The sequence below is a fragment of the Amblyomma mixtum genome, chromosome 8, assembly GCF_055824585.1.
Source record: "Amblyomma mixtum isolate Tamu chromosome 8, ASM5582458v1, whole genome shotgun sequence".
Lineage (NCBI taxonomy): Eukaryota > Metazoa > Arthropoda > Arachnida > Ixodida > Ixodidae > Amblyomma > Amblyomma mixtum.
This window is the reverse complement of record NC_143019.1, coordinates 49,177,271-49,203,015: the sequence shown is the minus strand read 5'-3', so window position 1 is coordinate 49,203,015 and position 25,745 is coordinate 49,177,271. Positions and strand designations below refer to the sequence as shown.

At 49.1% G+C, this 25,745-nt stretch overlaps 1 protein-coding gene across 3 annotated transcripts in view; it reads right to left on the bottom strand.

Moving 5' to 3' along the window:
- Positions 1-25,745, bottom strand: part of LOC149332347 (potassium channel subfamily K member 1-like) — a 160,942-nt gene that overhangs the window by 42,077 nt on the left and 93,120 nt on the right. Inside the window, exon 1 of one of the 3 annotated variants that reach the window (XM_089557241.1) lies at positions 8,031-8,974. The exons of 1 other annotated variant lie outside the window; for it this stretch is intronic. In XM_089557241.1, the coding sequence (XP_089413367.1) occupies positions 8,031-8,355 (325 nt within the window). In that variant the 5' untranslated portion in view covers positions 8,356-8,974. Of the gene's footprint in view, positions 1-8,030; positions 8,975-25,745 lie in introns of those variants that run through there. One more of the 3 variants, XM_089557242.1, reaches the window with a different exon arrangement.

Genomic DNA, 25,745 nt, shown 5'->3' with positions numbered 1-25,745 from the left:
ATTTTCTTTCAGGCGTCGGAATAGTACCGTGCACGTCATTACGGACACGGCGTAATGAGCTTTGGTTTGGATTATGGGGTTTAACGTCCCAAAGCGACTAAGGCTATGAGGGACGCCGTAGTGGAGGGCTCCGGAAATTTCGACCACCTGGGGTTCTTTAACGTGCACTGACATCGCACAGTACACGGGCCACTAAAATTTCGCCTCCATCGAAATTCAACCGCCGCGGCCGGGATCGAACCCGCGCCTTTCGGGTCAGCAGTCGAGCACCATAACCACTGAGCCACCGTGGCGGATCGGCGTAATGAGGGGCTTTTGGTCAATTATGATTACACTAGGTGCTCTCAAAAGCGCACTTTAATCAGAGTGCAGCGCAAAACTTCGCAGCATACGCACAAGTATGTGTAACAGGAAGCAAACACTCGGTTCTGAGGTTCGCCGTCGTTTCTGTACACAAGTTGAAAATGCCTCACGGAAATTGTTAGCCCGGAGGAAAACTTGTAGAAAAAAAATATTACTGGTTAAGCAAGGCTACGGGTTAAGTTTTAAACAGAAAGGAGTATAAAGGGAGTTAATTGTACGCTAGCGCATTCCCTTTTTTGGAGGGAGTGCGGAAGAGGACAGCTTGCCCCTATTTATTCCCATGTAGACGCATTTTTGTTTAGAATGCAGTTGAGTCATTGGGCGAGAGGTGGCTCAGTGGTTATGGTGCTCGGCTGCTGACCCGAAAGACGCGGGTTCGATCCCGGCCGCAGCGGTCGAATTCCGATGGAGGCGAAATTCTAGAGGCCCGTGTATACTGTGCGACGTCAGTGCACGTTAAAGAACCCCAGGTGGTCGAAATTATATCCGAAGCCTTCCACTACGGCGTCCCTCGTAGCCTGATTCGCTTTGGAGCGTTAAACCCCATAAACCAAACCAAACCGTCATGTCCATTTCTCTCTTCACGGTGGTGTCCTTACATTTTCTCGCTTTCTCTCTATTCTTTAGTCTACTTTCTTTTTCTTTCACTTCTCTCTCTTCCACTTGGCTTGGCTCTTCATTTGGCTTTCCTTGGCTTCACCCTGATCCCCTTGGGCGCCAATCCAAGTCAAGCCAAGGAAGGAAAACTACAACGGGCTTCAGTGAGCTTCAGTTACATGACGACTCAGGGTGGGCTCCCGTTAACGGCTCTTGCTGTAAAAGGGGAAAAGTGTGCTTCACACTCAAAATTTATAGAGTAGCCATTTCTCGAACACTTACAATCTGTTCCCTTCAACACAGCCCCCAACTGTATGTGTTTAAAACGCGCAAAAGAAGACACAGGAAAGGAACACAAGCAAACGTGCTCCTTGATTAATATCGACTTCGAAGTTGTACCACAGACCGGAATGTCTTTAGAGCTAGAAAATACAACGCATGAAGAGTAGAAAACTGAACCGGTTGGTGGAAAATCACATTTAGGCAGCCAGCAACGCATCGGGTACAAGATACCTCTCTTGCGAGTCTTCGGTTGCACATTTCTAAACAAGCGACCCCGTCTAATTTGTCTAAATCGATCCGCATAACCCGATATGAAGAAATACCGGCTCAAGAACAACACATGCCCGCCTTTCCGCCATGTCGACACGAAGGAACGTCTCGACGGACAGCGCGATCCAACTGATCGCGCCGAGCTTCTTCTGGGGTGTTATTGGGGCGCAGTTCCGTACATACAACAAAGCTGCAACGATAACGGTAGCGCGGCAACATCAACGAAAAGAACAAAGGTGTAACATGAAGCGCGACAATGCTCCTGGATCCCAGGGAACGTGTACGTGCTGCATAATGCTTGGGCAGGCACAACACAGCTGATGAGGAAACGCGATGACGCACATAATGCAGCAATGCCAAACCCTTCCCCAGCCCTTTCTAGTATTTATTTTTGTGAAACTGCGAAAAAAAACCTGCGAACAGCGCCGGCATCCGGAACATGACGTGCGCTCCGTGACGATCACACGTGCTCTGCGGACATGAACGAACAAAGAGCCTCTTTTTGGTTATAACAGGTCGCCTTGGCCTTGGGCCGCCAAGCTTCGGCGGTCTTGCCAAGAAAATTCCCAACAATTCGGATTGTGTAGAACGATCCAGCTTAAGTTTTTTTGTATGTGTTTGTCGGAACGAAAGGTATAGTGCCCAGTTTACGCAATAAAGCCACGCACCGTCAAAAGTGCAATGTGAAGATATAATGAAAAGTGTTTTCTTCCCACGCGTCATTCTACACGCCACCTCAGGCGTCAGCTTCACATTTCCTTAGTTGACCTATGCCGACTTTCTGATGCGTTTGTCTACCCGCCGCGATGGCTCAGCGGTTACGGCGTTCGGCTGCTGGCCCGAAAGACACGGATTCTATTCCGGCCGCGGCGGTCGAATTTCGACGGAGGCGAAATTCTAGAGGCCCGTGTACTGTGCGATGTCAGTGCGCGTTAAAGAACCCCAGGTGGTCGAAATTTCCGGAGCCCTTCACTACAGCGTCCCTCATTGCCTTAGTCGCTTTGGGACGTTAAACCCCAATAAACCATTTAACCATCATACGTTTGTCTCAGTTTTAGCTGCCAGCAACAGCGCTTTGATTTTTTTTTTTTCGTGCCGCATTTTTTCTTTCTCCTGGTAGTCACGAAGCTTACGCAGCTCAGACGGTGTATCAAAGATAAACGAAAAATTATATGCGCGAACTGACAGCGCTTGGCATTCCTGAAGCAAAGCGAAAATCAAGTGAGTGGCCCAGATAAAACCAAGATAACTGCGGACGACAGTAGGAGCCTCGCGCAATGCCCATTAACTGTTTCTTTATCAAACCTTCACCTTTATCCACTAAGCATTCTACAAAAACCGTATTTATCGACACATCGGCTCATCCCAGTCCGAAGAAACACAAAATGATCGCCATTGTTTGGTGGGAAGGCGCGCTGTAAGCCCAGAACGCGCGCTGTAGAGTTTCAAGACGAAAGTAAGCCGACGCACAAAGGTCAGAACGTCAACATGTCGCGGCCGCGTCAGAAAGGAACTTTTTCCAGAAGCGCGAACGCACTGCGCACGCGGTGCGATCACGACGCCGAAGTGGGGGACCAAACAGGAGCAGCTCAAGTTGACAAGCAAGTTAGCGCGTCTCAGGACGCCGAAAGAAAAAAAAAATTCACCGTTTCCTGTCGGTTGCGCGTTACAGTTAAATCAAGTGCTTGAGGAATAAGTTGAAAGGCAGACTGGGTATGCAAACATGCTCGCGCTGGCTAATCGGATTTCACTGCGACGAGGCAGGGAAGTGCGTTTGCTGAGCCGTTGTCAAGAAGCCGAGCGCGCGAGCACGCCTGTCCGAAACACCCAACTGACCCGAAAAAGTCGGCCCAGCGTGCCGCTCAGCGTCAGGGTTTTTCAAACTAAAGATCCTACAAGTCAGACTGTTAACTTGGGACCCTGGAGATTTAGAGGGTCTGTACGCGCCATACACAACACTTATCGGTCGGTCTTGTTTCGCTTTAAGGGAGAATGCTACATCGTTATGCTACATCGGGTTTAACGTCGAGAAGCTGCACGTGACCTATGAGGCGAGGACATTTTTGCAGGATAGTTGACGCATTACTGGAATTAGTTTTCAGCGCAGAAAGACAACACAGGAAGGAGCGAACTTGACAGGGCACAGCGTCCTGTCCTGTCAACTTGGTTCCTTCCTGTGCTTTCTCTCTAAACCAATTCCAGACTTACGAAGGACGCCGTGGTGAAGGTCAGCGGATTAGTTTCCACTACATGGAGTTCTCCAACCAGCGCTTACAACGCCCGCAGTTCACGGATGTCTTTTACATCTCGCCTTCATCGAAATGTGGCAGCCGAACGACAAGGACACCGCGTGGATGGCCTTGCTCGTTAAGAATGAGGCAACCAATAAGAAAGCAACAAGGAAAGGAACACAGGACCCGAGGAATACACACTACTCCTTTCGTGTCGCGTGTTCCTACTTCGTTGCAGTTTCCTTATTGGTTGTCACATTCTTCGCCACGCTCCAACTAGCTCAGCGACGGTTCCTTCTATAGACTCATTCGTGTTCGCTTTTGCCCCCGAAAGTCAGTTGATACACCCAACTCCCTTTCCTCGAGTGTTTGTGTTTCGTTACTCTTCCTCGCGGTGGCGTGTCCCAGCCCCTGATTAAGCTTGCCTCGCCGAAGCCGCTCCGAGAACGTCGTCGCACGGGCTGTCCCATCACAACAACCTGTAGCTCTGTGGGCGCGCGCACGCCGCCCGAAATGGAGGAGAAACGGCCCGGCGCCATCGCGCGAGTCCCGATCAAGGCCGGCGATCGGCGGCGGCCGCCATCTGGTTGCTATGGCAACCACTCTCGCAAGCGGAGAGACTAATCTCGACGAAAGCCCCGTAATGCCTAAGCCCGAGGGGTCGCGCCAGCGATACCCGGCTCACGCACTGCACGCCAGAGGGGAGACTCTGGCGACGACGAGACGCACGCTGGATATGCGGCCCGGCTTTTTACTCGAAACGCAGGGCTATCTTTCCACCTTATCGTCTTAATACCATCTCGTTTTACGCAAGCAGGGGGCAACTATCAAGAGTGAGGTGCGACTATTTTTTCGTCGAGTGCGTCAGCAGGTTCATTTTTATCGCGGGACATTTGCGAAACTTTTTTCCCGGTATCTAGATAGCTCGCCCCATCTTGAACGCTCCGCGGTGAGCAATGTAATACAAAGCCCCGCCCTCACGAAGTGGGCTCGATTCCAGAAAGGTCGCAGGGGTCGAAACACCGTAGGGCGTCTGTTGTCTCGAAAGCTTCAGTGCGCCGAGCACGCGTAAAAACGCCCGACCATGAAATAACGGATGTAAGCGGTTTTCCCGCTCACCACCATTACTGACCAATAGAGCCACTTAAAACAACCACTGTTCAAATTTAAAGTCTCGAATTGACTCTTCACTAGTTCACGAAAGTCTTCTGTCTTCTATTAGGTTCACGGTGACAGTGGTTGTAGCCTGTCAAAATCCTGGATGCTCAATTTACTTCCTGTGACTGACCTGCTGTACAGCATGACAATAAGCACGAAGAATTAACGGAACTGTGTTTCCTGCGACGCTCACCACACACTACTTGGCAGAATATGTCGTGGCAGCTTGCTGCGGTTCATGACAGCACTACGCTTTTTTCTGCACCGCGTCTTAATTATGTATCGCATTTTCATGCTTTTTTCCCCCTCGGAGAAACGAGAAATAGAGGGTTACAGTGCTTCAACGTCTGTCGGAAAAAAAAAGACACGCACAACAATGACCGGCAAATGATGCGAAGAAGCCTTTCCGTGCGAGACCACCAGCGGTGGCTATAGGGCGTTCTGCTGTTCAACACGAGGTCTCCGGTTCGAATCCCGGTGGCCGCATTTCGTCGAAGCTCAAAAAGCCCCTTGCATACAGTCATTTCGCTTCACTCTAAAGGTCCCCAGGTGGTCTGAATTACTCCGAAGCCCTCCACTACAGCGAGCCTAGCAGAGGCCCCTACCGAGCAATGTCATCTCACTGATATATCAGCTAACGAGTCTAACTACGAAAAGGCCAGTCTGTGCTCTTTGAATCGCTTCACGGGCATGTGAGAGAACACTGTTTCAGCTCTTTGAAGAGCCAGAAACGCAAAGTGGTTGCGCAACAACTGGCTCTTCGCTGTCATATGTCAACGTCCATGTTGATCTATAGCTGGAACAGCTGGCGCGTACGCAATACAAATGAGGAGAAAAAAGTAATGGGTATAAGCTGCAGGGGAGCGGCACGAGGAACAGATAAGTAGCAAATCAACTGTGCCTAGCTGCAACCGTGATCTCCATTTATCGTGAATGCAGAGCACGTATAGATGACAGGATGGAAAAGATCAAAAACAAAGATGGAGAAATTGTACAATCCCTTTCAAATACAGCCCTACTCCTTTTCATTCAAACAAACAAAAAAAAAGATGAGGAGATCTTTCATGCATTCGCTATGCGCACAGTGAGTGGGGATCGTATACGTCAGCCGCAAACTTTCTCAGGAATGCGAAGTTACTCCGTTCTTTAGGTTGCTTTCAGGCGCGCATTGGCCTACATACATGCCAGGCCTTAGCGATCAATGAAGATCACGGTTCCTTTTTATAGACAGGGCCATGCATCTGCGGTTTCCCCTCTCCTCGTCCGGTGGAGCCGACAGCCACGCGCGCTCAAAATGTTAGGGGGGGGGGGGGCTGCCCATTCGTCGTTCGCGTATTTCGGTTTAACAGCCATATAAATGTGAGCGAAGCAGAGTAAAGAAAGAAACAAAAAAGAGAACACGTAGACGTGCCAGTGATATGAAAGAAGACGCTCTTTTAGCAACTCAACAGCCAAATTCGTTTTTACTCATGCACAGAACTTAAAAGGGTGATAAAGGGATCATGCGTCCGTAAGAAAACTAGTAGCAAGAAAACAGTTGACGGCACGCCAACAAAGAAGTGGTAATAAAGAAGTGGTAGGGTTTTAACGTAGTTAAGCCGAGTAAAAGTGCGAAAGCATGTGTTTAGCTTAGTTGGCTGATGGTTTTGCTCTATAATACAACATTTTGGGCGAGTTGGTTACCTACATTCATTATTACAGCGCAAAGACGGCACAAAACAAGAAGGGGACACAACAGCGCTGTTGTGTCCCCTTCTTGTTTTGTGCCGTCTTTGCGCTGTAATAATGAATGTAGGTATTGCTCTGCTGGGTCGTCGGCGCGTTTGGCGAGGATATTAGTTAGAGTGTTAGTAGACGAAGACGTGCAATGCACAACGCGAAAGAGATTTGCAGTTTAACATAAGGCGTGACGTGATCGTCCCCGGCGATAGCACAGTGCTTTCATGCACTGGCCAGCGAAGCTGTTCTGTTAGCGCCGCCGCGGGTTCGAAACCCAGTCGCGGCCACATTTATTTACTGTATTCAGGCTCGCAAGGTCAATTCAAGGTCAGGCTTCAGCGATGAATCAGCTTTTGCAGCTTTGGTCGCGAAGTACAGCTTTCGTTCTAAAAAGTGTTCCAGTTCGTAGCGCTTCGACCTGTGAAAGCATGCAGCGTTTCCTAGTTCTCGCGTCGCCACATACACACGCGATTATTATTCGCGCGCTGAAAGCCGGAACGGCGCGGTACAGTTAGTTCTGGAAGCGCCGTTCCTCCCACATACAGCCGCGCAGGTGTTGGGGAGGGCTATAGCCGCAACAAGATGAATCGCCCGGCGCCGCGACAGCACACAGCATGCGCCGACTCTCGGCGCGCGATCGTGACGGAGTCAGCTGTTTCGGGCAGCGGAGAGAACGGCCGGCTTCCACCATGCTAACACGGTAGAGAGTGCGGGAGGATGGAACAAAAAGCCCATCAAGCTTGCGCAGCCGGCGATCATAAAGCACGTTGGCCCTTATACAGCGTGACATTTGCAAGGGCAGAGACGGAATTTATGATCGAGATGGGCGGTATATAATGTCGGCCTGACATTTTCGGAAGTATAGAATTAATCGCGCCCTTTCATTCAATCGCGACTACGTTCCGGATTTAGTCGACCCCCCAGAGATCCTGTTTACATCCCCGACCGCGATGGCATGCGACATTTTACAACAAAAGGTCTCGCCTATAGCCGTCTCCGGTCGACGGAACTATTAAAATGTACATACACGACACAAAAAATAGTCATCCGCCACGTTTGTTGGTGGAATGAACTGCGGAAACGCCGCGTGTTGAATCCATCACCATGGTGGTCACATATAAAGAAGTTCGTAATAACAGAACGGTACAGAGCTCGTGTTTTGACGAGTTTGAAAGTGGCTAAGCTTCGACGGAGATACATCCGCGTATTCCTGCTGTTAATCTTTCTTCAACGTACGCCTATGTAAACGAGAGTCGTGCGTGTTAAGCTATCTTCAATCTGCAGTAGTAAAACAATAAAGCAATTAAAGGAGAGAACACAAAGAGCTCATTCGTCAGTTCGTTTTTACGCCGTTTACGTACACTTTTCAAACTACGCGGCGACATCAGACCCGACCGAACTGGGGCTCACCGTTCAGACAGGAGTAGTTCCTCAGAAAAGCCGCGCGGAACATCTTGAGGTGCCGCCTCAGTTCCTGTTCTCCGGGTCCTTCGAAGCTGCAGAACATGAACGCGCCGAAGCACAGGTAGCTTATCTGCATCAGCACGAGCAGCACGAGGAGAAAGTTGCTGCGCCGCATGCCCAACAGGCGCTTGTAGTGCGCCGACTTGTTGCCGCCGCCGTCGCCGTAGCCCACGGGCCGCACCAGGCTCTCGGTGCTCTGGGGCAGAACGAGCTTCTGGGTGTCCGTGACCATCATCATCTCGCCGCCGCCGATCTCCAGGTTCCTCTCCATCGACGGCTGTCTCCGCAGAACGAATAACAGCAGCAGTCACGGGCGGTAAACGCGCTCGTCTCACCGGCTGCGACCACAGACAGCTGTGTCAAAACAGTTGTCTCGCGGGGCTGGAAGGGCTTGACGGCCGGTCAACGCAGAAGCAGCGGCGACGCTTCCGTGAAGATGCGGGCACAACGGGGAAATGCGGGGAACAACGAACCGAGCGCGGCCCCAACGCAGCGGTCAAGAGATGCGGTGGAAAATTAGCCTGAGTAAAAGTTTCTGAAAGTCAAAGGCCATAGCTTGTTGCACGGAAACAGAGGTGGCAGGAGAGTGCCCTAGGCGAGCGAGATGAGCTGTCGTCTGCGCCGCTCAGGCGGCGCTGTGCGGACGAAGGAAGACAAGACACACACGGACGCCCGCGCGCGCACGCTAGGGAGATTGAAGCTTTCCGCGGCGACACTGACGAAAACGCTCTACGCGCTTGTTTTACGATACCACCCGCGCAACACTCGCAGACGTGGCTCGCGAAGCACGCCTGTCGTCGACACCGCAGCAGCGTTGAGAAAGCGGCAGACGACCGCCGGCCGCCCGTCGTCTGCTTTCTAGAGCAGCTTGCGGAAGTGGCGCCCTCGAGCCGTAGCCTCGGAAGCAGCGCGCGCTCTCTCGCTCCTGCTGAGACTACGTCACTTCCGTTCTCCGTCCGATTACGTAGATCGCGAGAGCGCGCGCTCTTTCCCACAGGCGCTGTCAGCCAGCCCTGCCGCCAGCCCGGCACGCGCTAATCAGGTAGAGGAGAGAAACAAAAAAAAAAAAATGATTGCGAGGGAAACAGAGAGAGAGAGTGCACGGAGGAGCGAAGCGGATGGTGACGACGGTGGTTTCTGGAGTATCTCTAGTGTCCTGGCTTCGGCGTCCGCGCGTGCGATAACACTTTGGCGCGCACAAATTGCCTATGCCGCGTGCTATTTTGTTTTTCTTCCTAATTTTTCTTCTAATATCACGGGCCCATAACACGGATCTTTTAATTCTAAATGACGCGCGGCTACAATCTGCCAGATTTCCAAAGTGTACAGAAATCGATTAAACACGGACAAGATAAAACCTATGCCGGTTGCTTCATTCGTAAACCCGTATGAAACTATGATAAAAATTATTCGCATAACATGAAGCAGAAGCCGACGTTGGGCGGACATGATTTGAACCCTAAGGTCTGCAATAGCAAACCTTCAAGACCAGCGAATAATTTATTGGTATAAAACTGCACTTTAGCGCAAACACAAATGCTACCGGCGATTTCTTTGACCATGACTTCGCGTGATACAGACGATACCGTCTAGCATGTGTCATAGAACAGCGCATGTCCTATCTTACTTTTCCCTCTCTCTCTCACTCACTTTCTCTCTCTCTCTCTCTCAAACACGCTGCTGTACAATGGAAACGCGGTATCACGCCGATACTTCGCTTTCATGCAAGACTAGGAACGATAATTGATAAAAACTGCGATAATTATTAACGCGCGCTGAAGAAAAATAATTTTTCTGAAAAATTGCAAGGTAGAGATGTTGACGAAAAAAACGAAAAGGCAGATGCTATTAGTTTTCCGATAAAAAGCAAAAAAAAAAGGCAAGAGCTTATCGCACCTTTGTGCAGCGCTTAGAAAACGCATAGGTACTCTTCGCTTGAAGAAAACGCTTTTCGATAGCCCTTGAAACTTCTCGAACACGGACACGTGCCTTCTCGATAATTGGGCCGGTGCCAATTCAGTCACGTGGAAATAGGGGAAGCTCGAAAAGTGAAGAAAAAAATTAGAAGTCTGGACATGTCCCACAAAAACACGTGCGGCTGACATCCAGGAGAAGAAAAGATTAGCGCAGCGTCACCCCTAATTTAATTACTGCGTTCGGGCGCGACATCGTCCACTTCATTGTTCACCTCAGCGTCCAGTCGTACGAAAAAGGACCGCTTAAGTGCCAGATTGTGCCACGCGCTTTTGACTTCAAGGAAATGTCAAGTGCCTGCGAGCGACTAAGAAAGCTCGAAAGCTTGTTGAACTTCCTGAACGAAGGAAGCATTGTTTCCAAGCACGACAGCGACATGAGTGCGTGTGCGTGCGTGTGTGCGCATGCGCGCGCGTCAGGCTCTCTCAGAGACAGTGACATCGAGTACCAAATTAAAAAAAAAAATACATAAATGACATGCGAAAACAAAAATGGAAACGTTGAATTCTAAAGCCTGAGAAATCGTAAAACCTCTTTGAGAAGCGCGCTAATTACTGTCTCGGTTAAGTTTATGGGATTTAACGTCCCAAAGCGACTAAGGCTATGAGAGACGCCGTAGTGGAGGGCTCCGGAAATTTCGACCACCTGGGGTTCTTTAACGTGCACTGACATCGCACAGTACACGGGCCTCGAATTTCTCCTGCAAAGAAATTCAACCGCCGCGGCCGGGATCGTAAAACCTATTTGAGAAGCGCGTTAATAACTGCCTTGTTTGCTCTTAACTACTGTCGAAAGGTCAGCTCAAAGGAATTCGCTTCTCCTGTTGGAAAACTACATAGTTATCGTCGGGCACGTGGGTAAGTCACCTTGGGCTTCGTATTCGCGACTCATCTATGTGCAGGAAATGTCAAGGACGTGCTTTTAAAAAACGCAGTTATTGAGCAGCCGGAGGATTTGGCACGTCTCGCCAGCGACGGCGCACTGATATTCGATTATGGGAAAAGGTCGGCAGCGGCTCGCGTTGCTTCGAAAACGGATAACACCATCTGTCGGGCTAGTTGGTTGCGATCCATATGTATCAGCAGCGCGAACACCACACAGGAAGAAGAAGGAGAAGAAGGTAAAGAGCGCTGAACTTCCAACTTTTATTTGAGCAAAAATTGAACCCGCACTTTTATACACATACCAGGTAAAATCCCACCAGGGGGTAATCAAGGCGTTCTATCGAATTGGGACCAACACGATGTCCAGGGCATCAAAATGATAACTACTATCACACTATTCAAAGACTTCCATGAAAAGCACGAATGACATGCGGAAAAAACAAGACAATGTAAAAAAAAAAAAAAAAAAAACAGGGCTGAGTGTGCGCGAATGGAAAAATGGAAAAACAGGGTTGAGGGCGCGAATTTTGCTAAAACCATGAGAAGGCAAGAACACGGTAAAAAGGTAAAAACAGGGTTGAGTATGCGCAAATGGAAAAAATGGAAAAACAGGGTTGAGGGCGCGAATTTTGCTAAAAGAAACAAAGAAAAAAAAACATGAGAAGGCGAGACACGGTAACAACGTAAGCGATGCGAAGGGATGAGCGCCAACAATTAACACGGCTAGAACTAAAATGCAGGGTGCCCCTAAAAACCAGGTAAAATCAGGTAAAACCAGAGAGAAAGGTGATTTCTTTTTCAGATAATGAGATGGAAGGGGTGCTTACGCAACCTTCTTTGAGCCCTGAGATGTAGGTAGCTTCAATGATTTCGCGTGTTAATTGGTTTTTATGTTTCTTTAAGACGGTTGCTTTCTTAAAATGAGGAATGCACTTCTTTTGGCTGTCACATACGCTGCAATGGGCGGGCAGGTTCCTCAACGGCGCCCCAGTTAGATCGTTCCTATGTTCCATTAACCTTTCGTTTAAGCATCTTCCTGTTTGGCCTATGTACGCCTTACCGCAAGCTAAAGGTATAGAGTATACAACACCCTCCGCACAAGGTACAAAAGGATCTCGGTGCCTGGTTGTGTGCCGCTGTCGCGTGTGCCGCTGTCGCTGTCGCTGTCGCTGTGCCGCTGTCGCGTGTCATCCGGGGCTTCAAATTCATGCTTCATACTTATCAGGACTTTTTTTGCAACAGACGAAAGGAGAGATTGCGGGTATCCTGATTGCTTCAGCCTCAGCACTTGGCTCGAAAAACTGTCCTGTAACTTGTGGTGACACGATTTTGTGAGTGCGTTCTTAAAAGTTGACTTCACTATGTTCCTTTTTACAAGTTTTGAATGGGCTGAATCGTAGGGTAGGATGGGCTTATTGGCTCTTGGTTCAAATAACCAGCACACATGGTTCTCTCCGAAAAACAACTTTAACTCTAGAAACCGCATCGCGTTTTGTTCTGGGAATTCATGAGTAACTTCAAGAGGTGATATGGTATTAGAAAAAATGTGGAGGACTTGAGTTGCTTCTGTTTTAAAGGCTTCAGTGTCGCAATCTAAGAGGACCAGGAAGTCATCGACGTACCGGAAAATTTTTAGAACGCTTGAAGACTCAAGCTTGTCCTTCAAGGATCTGTCATGCATAGCGAGGAAAAGGTCGCTCAAAATGGGGGCGATGCATGACCCTATACATATGCCTTGCTTTTGTATGAATCTCGAACCGTTCCACTCTGCCACTGTTGATTTTAGGTAAGCGCATAGCAATTCAATGAAGCCATCCGCAGAAACGCCACACTCATTTTGGAAGGCCACCACACCGTGTCTATCGATGGCGTCACGAACACATTGTATGAGGGCATCCTGAGGAATGGAATAAAACAGGTCCTTTATGTCAATGGAGAAGCCATTGAACAACTTTGCTCTGTTTTCGTGCAAGAATCTGACAACTTCTTCGGTGTTTTTTGCTAGAAAGGGGTCATTGACTGGAAGTCGCTTGAGGTTGCTTTGGAGAAATTTGGCGACTTCTTTTTGCCAGGTTAGCTTCTCCGACACAATCACACGCAAAGGGCATCCAGTCTTATGCGTCTTCGCGGTAAAAAACATTTCTAGACAGCCAGTCTTTTTCCTTTGTATTGTGCGTGAAAGGTTATCTAAATTCAGTTGCTGGCACAGCTTCTTCGCATTACTCCTTAGTTTTGATTCGGATGTTGTGCATTTTACAAAATTTGCTTGAACTGCTTCCGCGGCCTTTGACATGAACACGCGTTTCGGAAGGACGGCAAAACCTCCCTCCTTGTCGGCGGTTAACAAGGACAAATTTTCCTTCATTAAAAATGAGACAGTCTTCTTGATTGGGAACCTGTGCCTTTCGGCGCTACAACGCGTGACCAGGTCCACTCCGTCCGCGGTACATCGATCCGCCTCCGCCGCTGGGGCGAGGCTAGAAACTTGCCTGACCATGGTCAACATTTCCGGCGCTGTCCTCCTCGGTTCCACCGCGAACTTGGGTCCGTGACCAAGGAAACGCTGGACTTCCTCTGGGATGCTCCTGACACCTCCCACGAGGTGGACGGGGTTTCCAGTCTTTTTCTGCTTTGGAGGCACGAGAGCACGCAAGCACGGAAGTGCCTGCTGCCAGAGGCACTCTGTCGTTCGGCTGACTTGTGTCGCAACTTCACGCCATTTCCTTGATGCTGCTGGCATTGGCGTCGATGTGAACACCATTAACCGCAGGTGTTCTCTGTGGAGGCTCGCCTGGTGCTGCCATTCCGAACGCAAGATTTTGCACAGGCGGGTGGCATGGCCGACAGTGGGCTGGATGCCGCCGAACAGCTTCAGAAGTTCAGGTGGGAGCACCTTGCGTCGAATGCAGAAGCCGAGAATTCTTCCCTGGCAGGAGGATGCCGCGGCGAGGTATAATACGTAGCCGGGATCAGTTTCTGAAGAAAGGAAAGGGCCCGTAGAACAAGAAATGTACTTGAATAACACCATCTGTCGGGCTAGTTGGTTGCGATCCATATGTATCAGCAGCGCGAACACCACACAGGAAGAAGAAGGAGAAGAAGGTAAAGAGCGCTGAACTTCCAACTTTTTATTTGAGCAAAAATTGAACCCGCACTTTTATACACATACCAGGTAAAATCCCACCAGGGGGTAATCAAGGCGTTCTATCGAATTGGGACCAACACGATGTCCAGGGCATCAAAATCAAACCCTGTTTTTACCTTTTTACCGTGTTCTTGCCTTCTCATGGTTTTTAGCAAAATTCGCGCCCTCAACCCTGTTTTTCCATTTTTCCATTCGCGCACACTCAGCCCTGTTTTTTTTTTTTTTTTTTTTTTTTTTTTTACATTGTCTTGTTTTTTTCCGCATGTCATTCGTGCTTTTCATGGAAGTCTTTGAATAGTGTGATAGTAGTTATCATTTTGATGCCCTGGACATCGTGTTGGTCCCAATTCGATAGAACGCCTTGATTACCCCCTGGTGGGATTTTACCTGGTATGTGTATAAAAGTGCGGGTTCAATTTTTGCTCAAATAAAAGTTGGAAGTTCAGCGCTCTTTACCTTCTTCTCCTTCTTCTTCCTGTGTGGTGTTCGCGCTGCTGATACATATGGATCGCAACCAACTAGCCCGACAGATGGTGTTATTCAAGTACATTTCTTGTTCTACGGGCCCTTTCCTTTCTTCAGAAACTGATCCCGGGCCCTTTCCTTTCTTCAGAAACTGATCCCGGCTACGTATTATACCTCGCCGCGGCATCCTCCTGCCAGGGAAGAATTCTCGGCTTCTGCATTCGACGCAAGGTGCTCCCACCTGAACTTCTGAAGCTGTTCGGCGGCATCCAGCCCACTGTCGGCCATGCCACCCGCCTGTGCAAAATCTTGCGTTCGGAATGGCAGCACCAGGCGAGCCTCCACAGAGAACACCTGCGGTTAATGGTGTTCACATCGACGCCAATGCCAGCAGCATCAAGGAAATGGCGTGAAGTTGCGACACAAGTCAGCCGAACGACAGAGTGCCTCTGGCAGCAGGCACTTCCGTGCTTGCGTGCTCTCGTGCCTCCAAAGCAGAAAAAGACTGGAAACCCCGTCCACCTCGTGGGAGGTGTCAGGAGCATCCCAGAGGAAGTCCAGCGTTTCCTTGGTCACGGACCCAAGTTCGCGGTGGAACCGAGGAGGACAGCGCCGGAAATGTTGACCATGGTCAGGCAAGTTTCTAGCCTCGCCCCAGCGGCGGAGGCGGATCGATGTACCGCGGACGGAGTGGACCTGGTCACGCGTTGTAGCGCCGAAAGGCACAGGTTCCCAATCAAGAAGACTGTCTCATTTTTAATGAAGGAAAATTTGTCCTTGTTAACCGCCGACAAGGAGGGAGGTTTTGCCGTCCTTCCGAAACGCGTGTTCATGTCAAAGGCCGCGGAAGCAGTTCAAGCAAATTTTGTAAAATGCACAACATCCGAATCAAAACTAAGGAGTAATGCGAAGAAGCTGTGCCAGCAACTGAATTTAGATAACCATTCACGCACAATACAAAGGAAAAAGACTGGCTGTCTAGAAATGTTTTTTACCGCGAAGACGCATAAGACTGGATGCCCTTTGCGTGTGATTGTGTCGGAGAAGCTAACCTGGCAAAAAGAAGTCGCCAAATTTCTCCAAAGCAACCTCAAGCGACTTCCAGTCAATGACCCCTTTCTAGCAAAAAACACCGAAGAAGTTGTCAGATTCTTGCACGAAAACAGAGCAAAGTTGTTCAATGGCTTCTCCATTGACATAAAGGACCTGTTTTATTCCATTCCTCAGGATGCCCTCATACAATGTGTTCGTGACGCCATCGATAGACACGGTGTGGTGGCCTTCCAAAATGAGTGTGGCGTTTCTGCGGATGGCTTCATTGAATTGCTATGCGCTTACCTAAAATCAACAGTGGCAGAGTGGAACGGTTCGAGATTCATACAAAAGCAAGGCATATGTATAGGGTCATGCATCGCCCCCATTTTGAGCGACCTTTTCCTCGCTATGCATGACAGATCCTTGAAGGACAAGCTTGAGTCTTCAAGCGTTCTAAAAATTTTCCGGTACGTCGATGACTTCCTGGTCCTCTTAGATTGCGACACTGAAGCCTTTAAAACAGAAGCAACTCAAGTCCTCCACATTTTTTCTAATACCATATCACCTCTTGAAGTTACTCATGAATTCCCAGAACAAAACGCGATGCGGTTTCTAGAGTTAAAGTTGTTTTTCGGAGAGAACCATGTGTGCTGGTTATTTGAACCAAGAGCCAATAAGCCCATCCTACCCTACGATTCAGCCCATTCAAAACTTGTAAAAAGGAACATAGTGAAGTCAACTTTTAAGAACGCACTCACAAAATCGTGTCACCACAGGTTACAGGACAGTTTTTCGAGCCAAGTGCTGAGGCTGAAGCAATCAGGATACCCGCAATCTCTCCTTTCGTCTGTTGCAAAAAAAGTCCTGATAAGTATGAAGCATGAATTTGAAGCCCCGGATGACACGCGACAGCGGAACAAAAGGGTCGCCGTTCTGCCATACCTGCACCAAATCTCGCATAATCTGAAAAAAATTGGCAGAAAAGCAGGCGTAGACGTAGTCTTTTCAGCCCCTCTGCGCCTGTCAAGCCTGTGCAACAAAGTTAATAAAAAGAAAAAGAATAGTGGCTGTACAACCAGGCACCGAGATCCTTTTGTACCTTGTGCGGAGGGTGTTGTATACTCTATACCTTTAGCTTGCGGTAAGGCGTACATAGGCCAAACAGGAAGATGCTTAAACGAAAGGTTAATGGAACATAGGAACGATCTAACTGGGGCGCCGTTGAGGAACCTGCCCGCCCATTGCAGCGTATGTGACAGCCAAAAGAAGTGCATTCCTCATTTTAAGAAAGCAACCGTCTTAAAGAAACATAAAAACCAATTAACACGCGAAATCATTGAAGCTACCTACATCTCAGGGCTCAAAGAAGGTTGCGTAAGCACCCCTTCCATCTCATTATCTGAAAAAGAAATCACCTTTCTCTCTGGTTTTACCTGATTTTACCTGGTTTTTAGGGGCACCCTGCATTTTAGTTCTAGCCGTGTTAATTGTTGGCGCTCATCCCTTCGCATCGCTTACGTTGTTACCGTGTCTCGCCTTCTCATGTTTTTTTTTTTTTTTTTTTTCTTTGTTTCTTTTAGCAAAATTCGCGCCCTCAACCCTGTTTTTCCATTTTTTCCATTTGCGCATACTCACCCTGTTTTTACCTTTTTGCCGTGTTCTTGCCTTCTCATGGTTTTAGCAAAATTCGCGCCCTCAACCCTGTTTTTCCATTTTTCCATTCGCGCACACTCAGCCCTGTTTTTTTTTTTTTTTTTTTTTTTTTACATTGTCTTGTTTTTTCCGCATGTCATTCGTGCTTTTCATGGAAGTCTTTGAATAGTGTGATAGTAGTTATCATTTTGATGCCCTGGACATCGTGTTGGTCCCAATTCGATAGAACGCCTTGATTACCCCCTGGTGGGATTTTACCTGGTATGTGTATAAAAGTGCGGGTTCAATTTTTGCTCAAATAAAAGTTGGAAGTTCAGCGCTCTTTACCTTCTTCTCCTTCTTCTTCCTGTGTGGTGTTCGCGCTGCTGATACATATGGTTCGAAAACGGGACATGGAAAAGTGCAATTCCGACCCAGCTTTTAGAGTTGCAGAAAGAAGCGAGCGAGAGACGGACGAAGCTTCAAGAAGCTAGAAAAAAAAAAAAAAACATATGCCCAGGCTTAGCTTGGTTAAGCCAAGAATGCGTTGCATATTGCGCGGTCTTTTTGCGCGAGGTATTGCTTGGCGGCACTCGATTTTCTCAGCAGCTTTTCCTCCGTGACGTATGGATGGATGGATAGGAGCGCCCCCTTTGAAACGGGGCGGTGCCAACCGCCACCATGCTCAGTCGTTCTTTCTTCTCTTTTCTTTTCTTTTCTTTTTTAAGTGGTTTGGTGACGTCACTAAACCACGTGACGTCACGTCACGTGGTTTGGTGGCTGCCCGGCCGCGCCCAAGGGCTGAACTGAGTGATTGCAATATGCTACGCATAAAAAAACAAACAAACATGAGCATTCCGCATGATGCTGACATAAAAATGCTCACGTGTGCAACCTGATAGAGATTACTCCAGTGTCTCACGTAGATGGCTTTTTTCATATAACCACCTTCACTAACATTGCAATCATTATCATCATCACCACCGTCACAATGTGGAAATAAAGAGAGGCCCCACCCATCCGAGTGGCGCTGGAAGTGACGGAAGTGACCTTCTTTTTTTCGCAAAGGATCATGGGATTCATCAGCGCAAGAACGTTGTCATGGCAACGGCGGCCGACCGAGCAAGGTGAGAGAGGATTTCCTCAGTAGCTGCCATACCGAACTGCTCGGCTCATGCGCGGGCGTTGCTATAGCAACGCAGACGCTAGTCTCTCTCGGCATTCTGACATGCGTGGCTTGTGCAACCACGCCAAAACCACCATCGCGTTGGCCATCGTTGACTCACGTATGCGCACATTGCTAAGCGACTCCAAAAGAGCGATGCAAAATTACTCGGCAGGTTTTATCTGCCACCCCGCTGCACGCATCCTTCGCGGCTGCACTCCCGACCATAAGATCAACCTGGTCTGGGTACCCGCCCACGCTGGAAACTCTGGAAACGAAGGGGTCGACCGACTAGCCCGAGGACTAACCAACCGGGCGGCCGGCCCCACGGACCCAGACGATCTTGGTGAGGCTCCCCAGACCTTTGCCGAAATTACCAACCTCTACAGAGAGATGAGACGCCAGTTCCCGCCTCCACACCCCGACTTGAATCGAGCGCAAGCCACCTTGCTCCGCAGGTTGCAGACACACTCCATCCTTAGTCATTCTAGACTTTCACTCATCACAGACGGGGAATACGACCCCGTCTGCCAAAATTGTTACCAGGGAGAAATCGCCACCCAGGCACACATCCTCTGGGGTTGCGCGGGAAACCCACCACCACGAACTTGACTGCCAGCTTCCTCTGAGGAGGAATAGCACCAACCTCTTAGAAGACCAGACAAGACAACCAAACTGGCACTCGTTTCGTGGGCTCAGAAAGTCGCCCCCACACCAGGCCCACCTGCCCTAAATCTCGACATTCTATGACAATAAAGTTTTCTCTCTCTCTCTCGGCATTCTGATATGTGGTCAGACTCAGATGCCATGGAGGAGCCCTCACTTCCGGCTTCAAAAGTGCCGACGCAGGAGCGTGCAACAACAACAAAAAAAAAAAAAATCTGGGAGGGAGAATCTAAGGGAGGGGAAATGTCACGGGACATTTCTGAGGTCTAGCCACAAAAAAAGAAAATAAATATAAAAGTAATAAATAAGGAAGCGGGTGGCACACAGCCGGATTTCGCTTCCGCTCGTACGTCGCAACCACGCCCGGTTGTAAAGTTCTGCTCAGCTGAAAGCAGCCATAATGTGTACTTGGGCAGATTTGTTTTAGCTACTAGACAAGTTCCACTGCAGGGATTTACGAACAGAAAATACACAGCTAGGACAGGAGTAAAGTGTATGGCGTAACGGAAACTATGTACCAACTAATTAACTCCGCATTCTCTGCACAGAAGCAATGTTTTCAAAGGTCTGCACAGTGACTTCCCTACGTGCCCCTATCTCACGCGTCGGTGCAGAGGATATGGAGTTGCTCGAAACTGAGCTGCAGGTTCATGCTTTCGCTATACGCCTGTCGGTTTCGTAAATACTTGCAGCACAACTTGTCTCTCCAGCTAAAAGAAGGTACACGGCAGAAAACAAGGAAATGTAATTCGACTTACTTTCCTAACTGCCTGTGGCATGCCACTGAAAGAGGTGAGCTTAACATGGGGACCGCTCGTTTTGAGCTGCTTCTTTATTTGCCAAATTCGCGTGGTAACAACAACGCGAACACAGAAAGAGCTCCGGAGCCTTTTAACGCGCACAGATTTCCTCAGACACTCGGGTGTTCAGATCGTCTTCGGAAATGTCGCCTCCGTCGTCACTGCAGGAAGGTCGAAGAAACGGCGTTTTTTCAAGAGCTTCCACAGACATTTCGTACAATTTTCTGTTGAGCAGTTCAGTGCACTTTGTAGGCAGGAACGTTTAAACGTCAAAGGCAAATCTTCGCGAGAGTACGAGCGAAGAGGGTTAGCATAGCTTCACGAGCTCACTGTTTACCCCAGCGGAGTTAGTCCCCCGGCAACGCTCGTGTTCGTGTCATGGACATGTGTACTCAGAGTGCTCTAGTGTTACACCAATTAGAAAACCGTAAGCTTCAAAACCTGCCATTCCTCGGTGTTGAGTTCTTGAATCTATGCAGCACACGTATGCGCTGCCTATGGGTTCTGGCGTAAGCTATACTGGAGGTTGCTGTACTCGCTGTGAAGTATATTATAGTAACGCAGCCGTTTTTACAATGGTCAAACTGGGGTCAATCGCAGAAGCAAGGCTGAATGGCGGACGTATTGACATTGCAAGTTCGAAAAGGATGCAGCCAGCCTCTGGCCACCCGCCGCGGTGGCTCAGAGGTGTTGTGATGGGGGCCCAGCCAGCGGAGACAGGCGAGCCGCGCTGGCGCCATCGGGCTGCGCTGATCAAAGGCGCTGTTTTTCGGAGAGAAACGCTGGCATGGGGCAGCTACTGGCGACGGCGTCGGCGTGAACAGAGACGTCTAATCTCCTTCGCCGGCGATGCAGAATGCTGCTCTGGTGCCGAACTGCACTCTCCTGTGGACCAGGAGAGGAGACAGCGAGCGGCGGCGGCGCCAACCCATCGCCCGCTTGCCCCTGTGCGACCCGACAAAGCGGGGGTGGACACAGCTGATTTGTCCCTTCCACCCTCCTGAAGAGGTCACCGGTGGGAGCGGTCAGCACTCGCGTCTCCCACGATCAGGATCGCCACACAGCAGCCAACGACCTTTTGGGCCTGGTTGGGCCGCGGCAAACCAAACAGTTCGCGACGGCAAGGCGCCAAGTTCCTCCTTGCCAGTGTGTGTGTCTGTGCAGTGTGCGGTGTGCGCGGTCACGTGGGGAGGGCGGAGCCAATGTAGAGGCTCAAGGCCCATTGAACCCTCGACCAGAGTTCGGATTCCCTAGCTGGGGTCCTGGGGAATGTTAACTGTATTTAAGCAGCAATCTCTGCTGTGTCACAGAGCTTCTTTCCTGAACTTTGGGCCTCCCTGTTCATATTGTAAATAATGTAAAATAAACCCTCAAGTTTACTGCGACTCCTGAAGGCTTCCCTCCGTAGTCCACCCGCTTCGTCCTCATGCGGCAAAGACCATGGTCCAGATCCACCAAACACATCAGTGGCTACGGCGGTCGCATTTCGTTGGAGGCGAAATTCTAGAGGCCCGTGTACTGTGCGATGTCAGTGCACGTTAAAGAACCCCAGGTGGTCGAAATTTGCGGAGCCCTTCACTACGACGTCCCTCCATAGCCTGATTCGCTATGGGACGTTAAACTCCCATAAGCAAAGCCGAACCATCCTCTCCCTTCGAGGCCTTTCTTCGAGGTTTGCCTACAGAAGGCACGTACTGTTACGGCTGAATCCATGTTTTATGGCCAATAATAGCCAAACCACATACGAAACCTCAGCTTCTCGGCTTTCCTAGCTGTGCCTCTCTATAGTGGATACACTATCGCAGGGCCACTTTCCGCCTTGATATTATTGAATAACTCCGTCGGGGATGGTATCTTATCGCTGTAGCGAAGGGGACCACTCCGAAGATACAGGGACAGATTTTGAACTCCGTGCCTCGACCTCTCTTCGCTACTTCCAAGGCCGCGAATAACAACGTCACGGAACGCAAAGCCAAGAATCGCGGACGGACCACTCCGAAGGCAAAGAGACAGTTTTTGAACTCCGTGCCTCGACCCTTTACTTCCAAGGCCCGTGCATAACAACAACACGAAACGCAAAGCCAAGAATCGCGGACGGGTGCGTAGTTCAAGGATTCGGCCACGGACACTGCTCGTATCCGTTTGGGGTACTAAGGACGTCCCCTGGCGGCTGAAGTTGACAAGTTATGCATGACGCCCAAGTTGCCTCCATGCTTAACCCGAGAACGTTTTCCCGGCACTCCTACCAATATATTGTCGAGGAAGTCGCCGAGTGCGGGCGACGGCGCCGAAATAATGGGACACCGCGACCGTTCTGGTTCCGTAAATAACACCACCCACCGCTGCCGGCGCATGCTCCAAAGCCGATGCGGGTTCCGGAATCGGAGTACAGTTGGAAACCCGGAAGCCAACACGCCTCATCTATATTTTGCATCACCCCGAGTGAAGTTACAGCCTCTACAAAAGCAGCCATGTTTAAATGCGGCTGTATAGTAACCTTCGGTGCTGAGTTTGACACAAATCGAATAGAAAGTAAACATTTTAATGTATAGAAAAGATAACTATAACTCTAGAAGAAAGTATCTGACAGCGTTGAGGTGGATCAGTTTGTAAGGATTTCGCCCTTCTAAGTAAGCTGGGAGGCAGAAAATGAACCAAAACTTATATCCACAGATTCTTTCTCTCTTTTTTTTTTTTTTGTACTGCATGCTTGTGCATTCCTGAGGCCCCCTAAAACCATCTATTTTTCTTCTTCAGCAGCAGCGATGTAACGGCATGAAATAACGGGAAAATTGCTCTTGTTTTTAAGCGTCGTGTTTATAGACATGCGAGATGCTATACGCACGAAACAAATCTGGATGCCTAGCATTCTCACCAAGAGACATTGCCTGGCCAGCTGAAGAATAGCAGGTTGTTCGGAAGCCGCCCGTGAGTGCTCAATATTCGGTTCGTTTTAGCCACCACACGTCCGATTTTCGGTGCCAAAATTAACGAGGCTCTAATTGCCCCCTTTACGTGCGGTACACCAAAGCGTCAAAAACTGCGACGTATACTTATCGTTACTCTCTCCTTAGAGTTTCGGCAAATTAAACAAAATGTCAAACGCAGATAATTATAGACTTGGTGCAGCGGAATTACTCTGCCAGCATGCGAAGGTCCCAAAGATTCACGCCGCCAAAGTGATTTCATAATCACTGCTGATAATTTGTACCCTTGGGTTATAATACCGCGCGTGAAGGAAAAAAAAAAAAACTAAGATTACTGCGGCGATCCGCACTGGAACAATGCGAAAGCAAAACGTCCATAAACTATATCGACGTCCGTGGTCGTTCTGACGTCCATGTATTTGGGCTATGGTTATGAGTTTTAACGTCCCAAAGCGACTCGGGCTATGAGGGACGCCGTAGTGAAGGGCTCCGGAAGTTTCGACCACCTGGGGTTCTTTAACGTGCACTGACACCGCACAGTACATGGGCCTCTAGAATTTCGCCTCCACCGAAATTCGACCACCGCGGCCCGGATCGAACCCGCGTCTTTCGGGTCAGCAGCCGAACGCCGTAACCACTGAGCCACTGCGGCGGCTGACGTCCATGTACTATATCGACGTCCATGGCTATTTTGACGTCTAAGTGCATCTTTTCGCGTATAAATAATTAGCTAATAACCCCTCATCAACTAAATTTTTCCCGGGGCAACATTTTAACACACACTATCTATCCCAATCCCACTTTAACACATTTATCTTCAGAGAACGACGTAATCGTGCGGACAAAATTGCGGACACTTTTTGCTGACGCGACAGAGACACATAATGCTCTGACATTAATAACTTCTTTTAAAATTTACCCGTTGAGTGACGAAGCTTAACAGAAAACCACAGTTTCCCGCCAAACGACGTGTGTCAAATTCTTTTAACGCGGGCGTGCCCTAAATCCTTAAACCAGCGCGCGAAGTAAGATAGACACAGAAGCCGGCGAGTAATGTAGCGGCCTCGGTGACGAGACGTCGCCCACTTTGGAAACAATTGAGTCGTCCGCTACAAGCTGCTTCAGAAAGCTGATCCTGTCTTCTTGACTACTTTACGATCCCCTTTCCTTTTGTTTTAATCTGCGTAAGAATCTGGAGCGCAAATAGGCTGTTCGACTGCACAGCCGGGCCGTCGCCCCCCGCTGTCAGAGTGACTGGCGGGCGGCTGCGATGTTTCATTGTGCAGAGTGCTGAAGACAGCGTTCCATTTCGTCGCACAACTGGAGCTGACAACAGAGTATGCAAGTTTGCCCTTCACCAGCAAGAACAGGAGAAAAAAGTTGACAGGAATGTATACCGGGTGTTTCAGCGAAAACTTTAAAAAATGTTCAAAAGTAGGCTTTTTGGGGTAAAAATATGGCTTTTGCGGCATATTGATATTAATACCAGTGTTGGCGGACACCAGAATACCGGTGAATCATCTTAATTAGTAAGCTGGTTAAGTGATTTTTAGAATTTCGAAAACGCGATTACCCTTGGCGCTGTGGCTCTACAAAATTTGGCTTTTTGGACTAGTGACGTGCACTGGAGGGGTTGCTTTGCCTGCAAGCTCTTCGAATGCTCACGTATTTTGGCACGATGCAGCCAGACTTTGTCGAGCCACTGCGGCGAGGGTAACCGCGTTTCGAAACTCTAAAAACTGACACGGCTATTACTAACGAGCGGCTATAAATCTCTAATTGGCACCTAACTCTAGTAGTTAAAATGTTAATTATTAGAAATTATTTAATCAACTTATTAAACACGATTCACCGGTTTTCTGGTGTCCGCCCACACAGGTAATACTATGCCGCAAAAGCCATATTTTTACCACAAAAAGACTATTTTTGAGAATTTTGAAAAGTGTTCGCTGAAACACCAGGTATATTTCGGAAATAAAATGGGTTGAAGCGTCCTTATTAACCAGCCGGACAGCGTGCCTCGTCTGCCTTTCTCGTATAGGGCACCGGTCGCTTAACAAACGAAGTAAATCATCAAAAATACTAAAAAAAATGTCAGTCGATTTGTGTAATTAGGCCAAATGCGGATATGTGCGCTAGCATCATGTGTTTCGGCGCAGCGCTGCTCCACTAGCTTAAAGGTGCACTGAAGAGGATTCTGAACATGTCTTTTTGCCGCGGGAACTCGATCCACACGTTCCTAGCACTCTTAGAAACAGTGCCTTATTGCCCTGTGCGGCCGATTTCCCCAATTAAAATGAATTAACGTCCGGCTCCCGCCTTTATTTGGAATTCTGCCTCGTACGGTGGGCGGAGTCGACCAACGCGTGGAGCGCCTTTCACCCAGTCCCGTGGAGGCTTTGCTTTCGCTTTATTTTGTTTTTTAGGTTTCCATGAATAAATTTTCATTCGCAGCTAATATAGCCGCAAAATAAGCCCGAAGAAATAAAAATACGCGCGTACTATTTGCTACTACGGACTACTACGTATTACTCCGCCGATGGCAGAGCGGCAAGCCGCCACGGGACTGGGTGAAAGGCGCTCCACGCGTTGGTCGACTCCGCCCACCGTACGAGGCAGAATTAAAAAAAAAAGGCGGGAGCCGGAAGTTAATTCGATTTAATTGGGGAAATCGGCCACAAAGGGCAGTAAATCGCAGTTTCTAAGAAAGCTCGGAACGTGTAGATCGAGTTCCCGCGGCAAAAAGACAAGTTCAGATTCCTCTTCAGTGCACCTTTAAGGTGGTTGTTGGTGCGCGTCTGTGTTCTTTCGTGCAAAAGTGAAAGGAAGGCATGCATTGCAGCACCTTCCATAGCACCTGCCTTGTGCCACTGCGTCACTGCTCACCTGCATACCGGCAACACTATGGCAAGTAAGCCGGCCACCCGCTGGGCAGGTGAGCAGTGTCGTAATGGCACAAGGCAGGTGA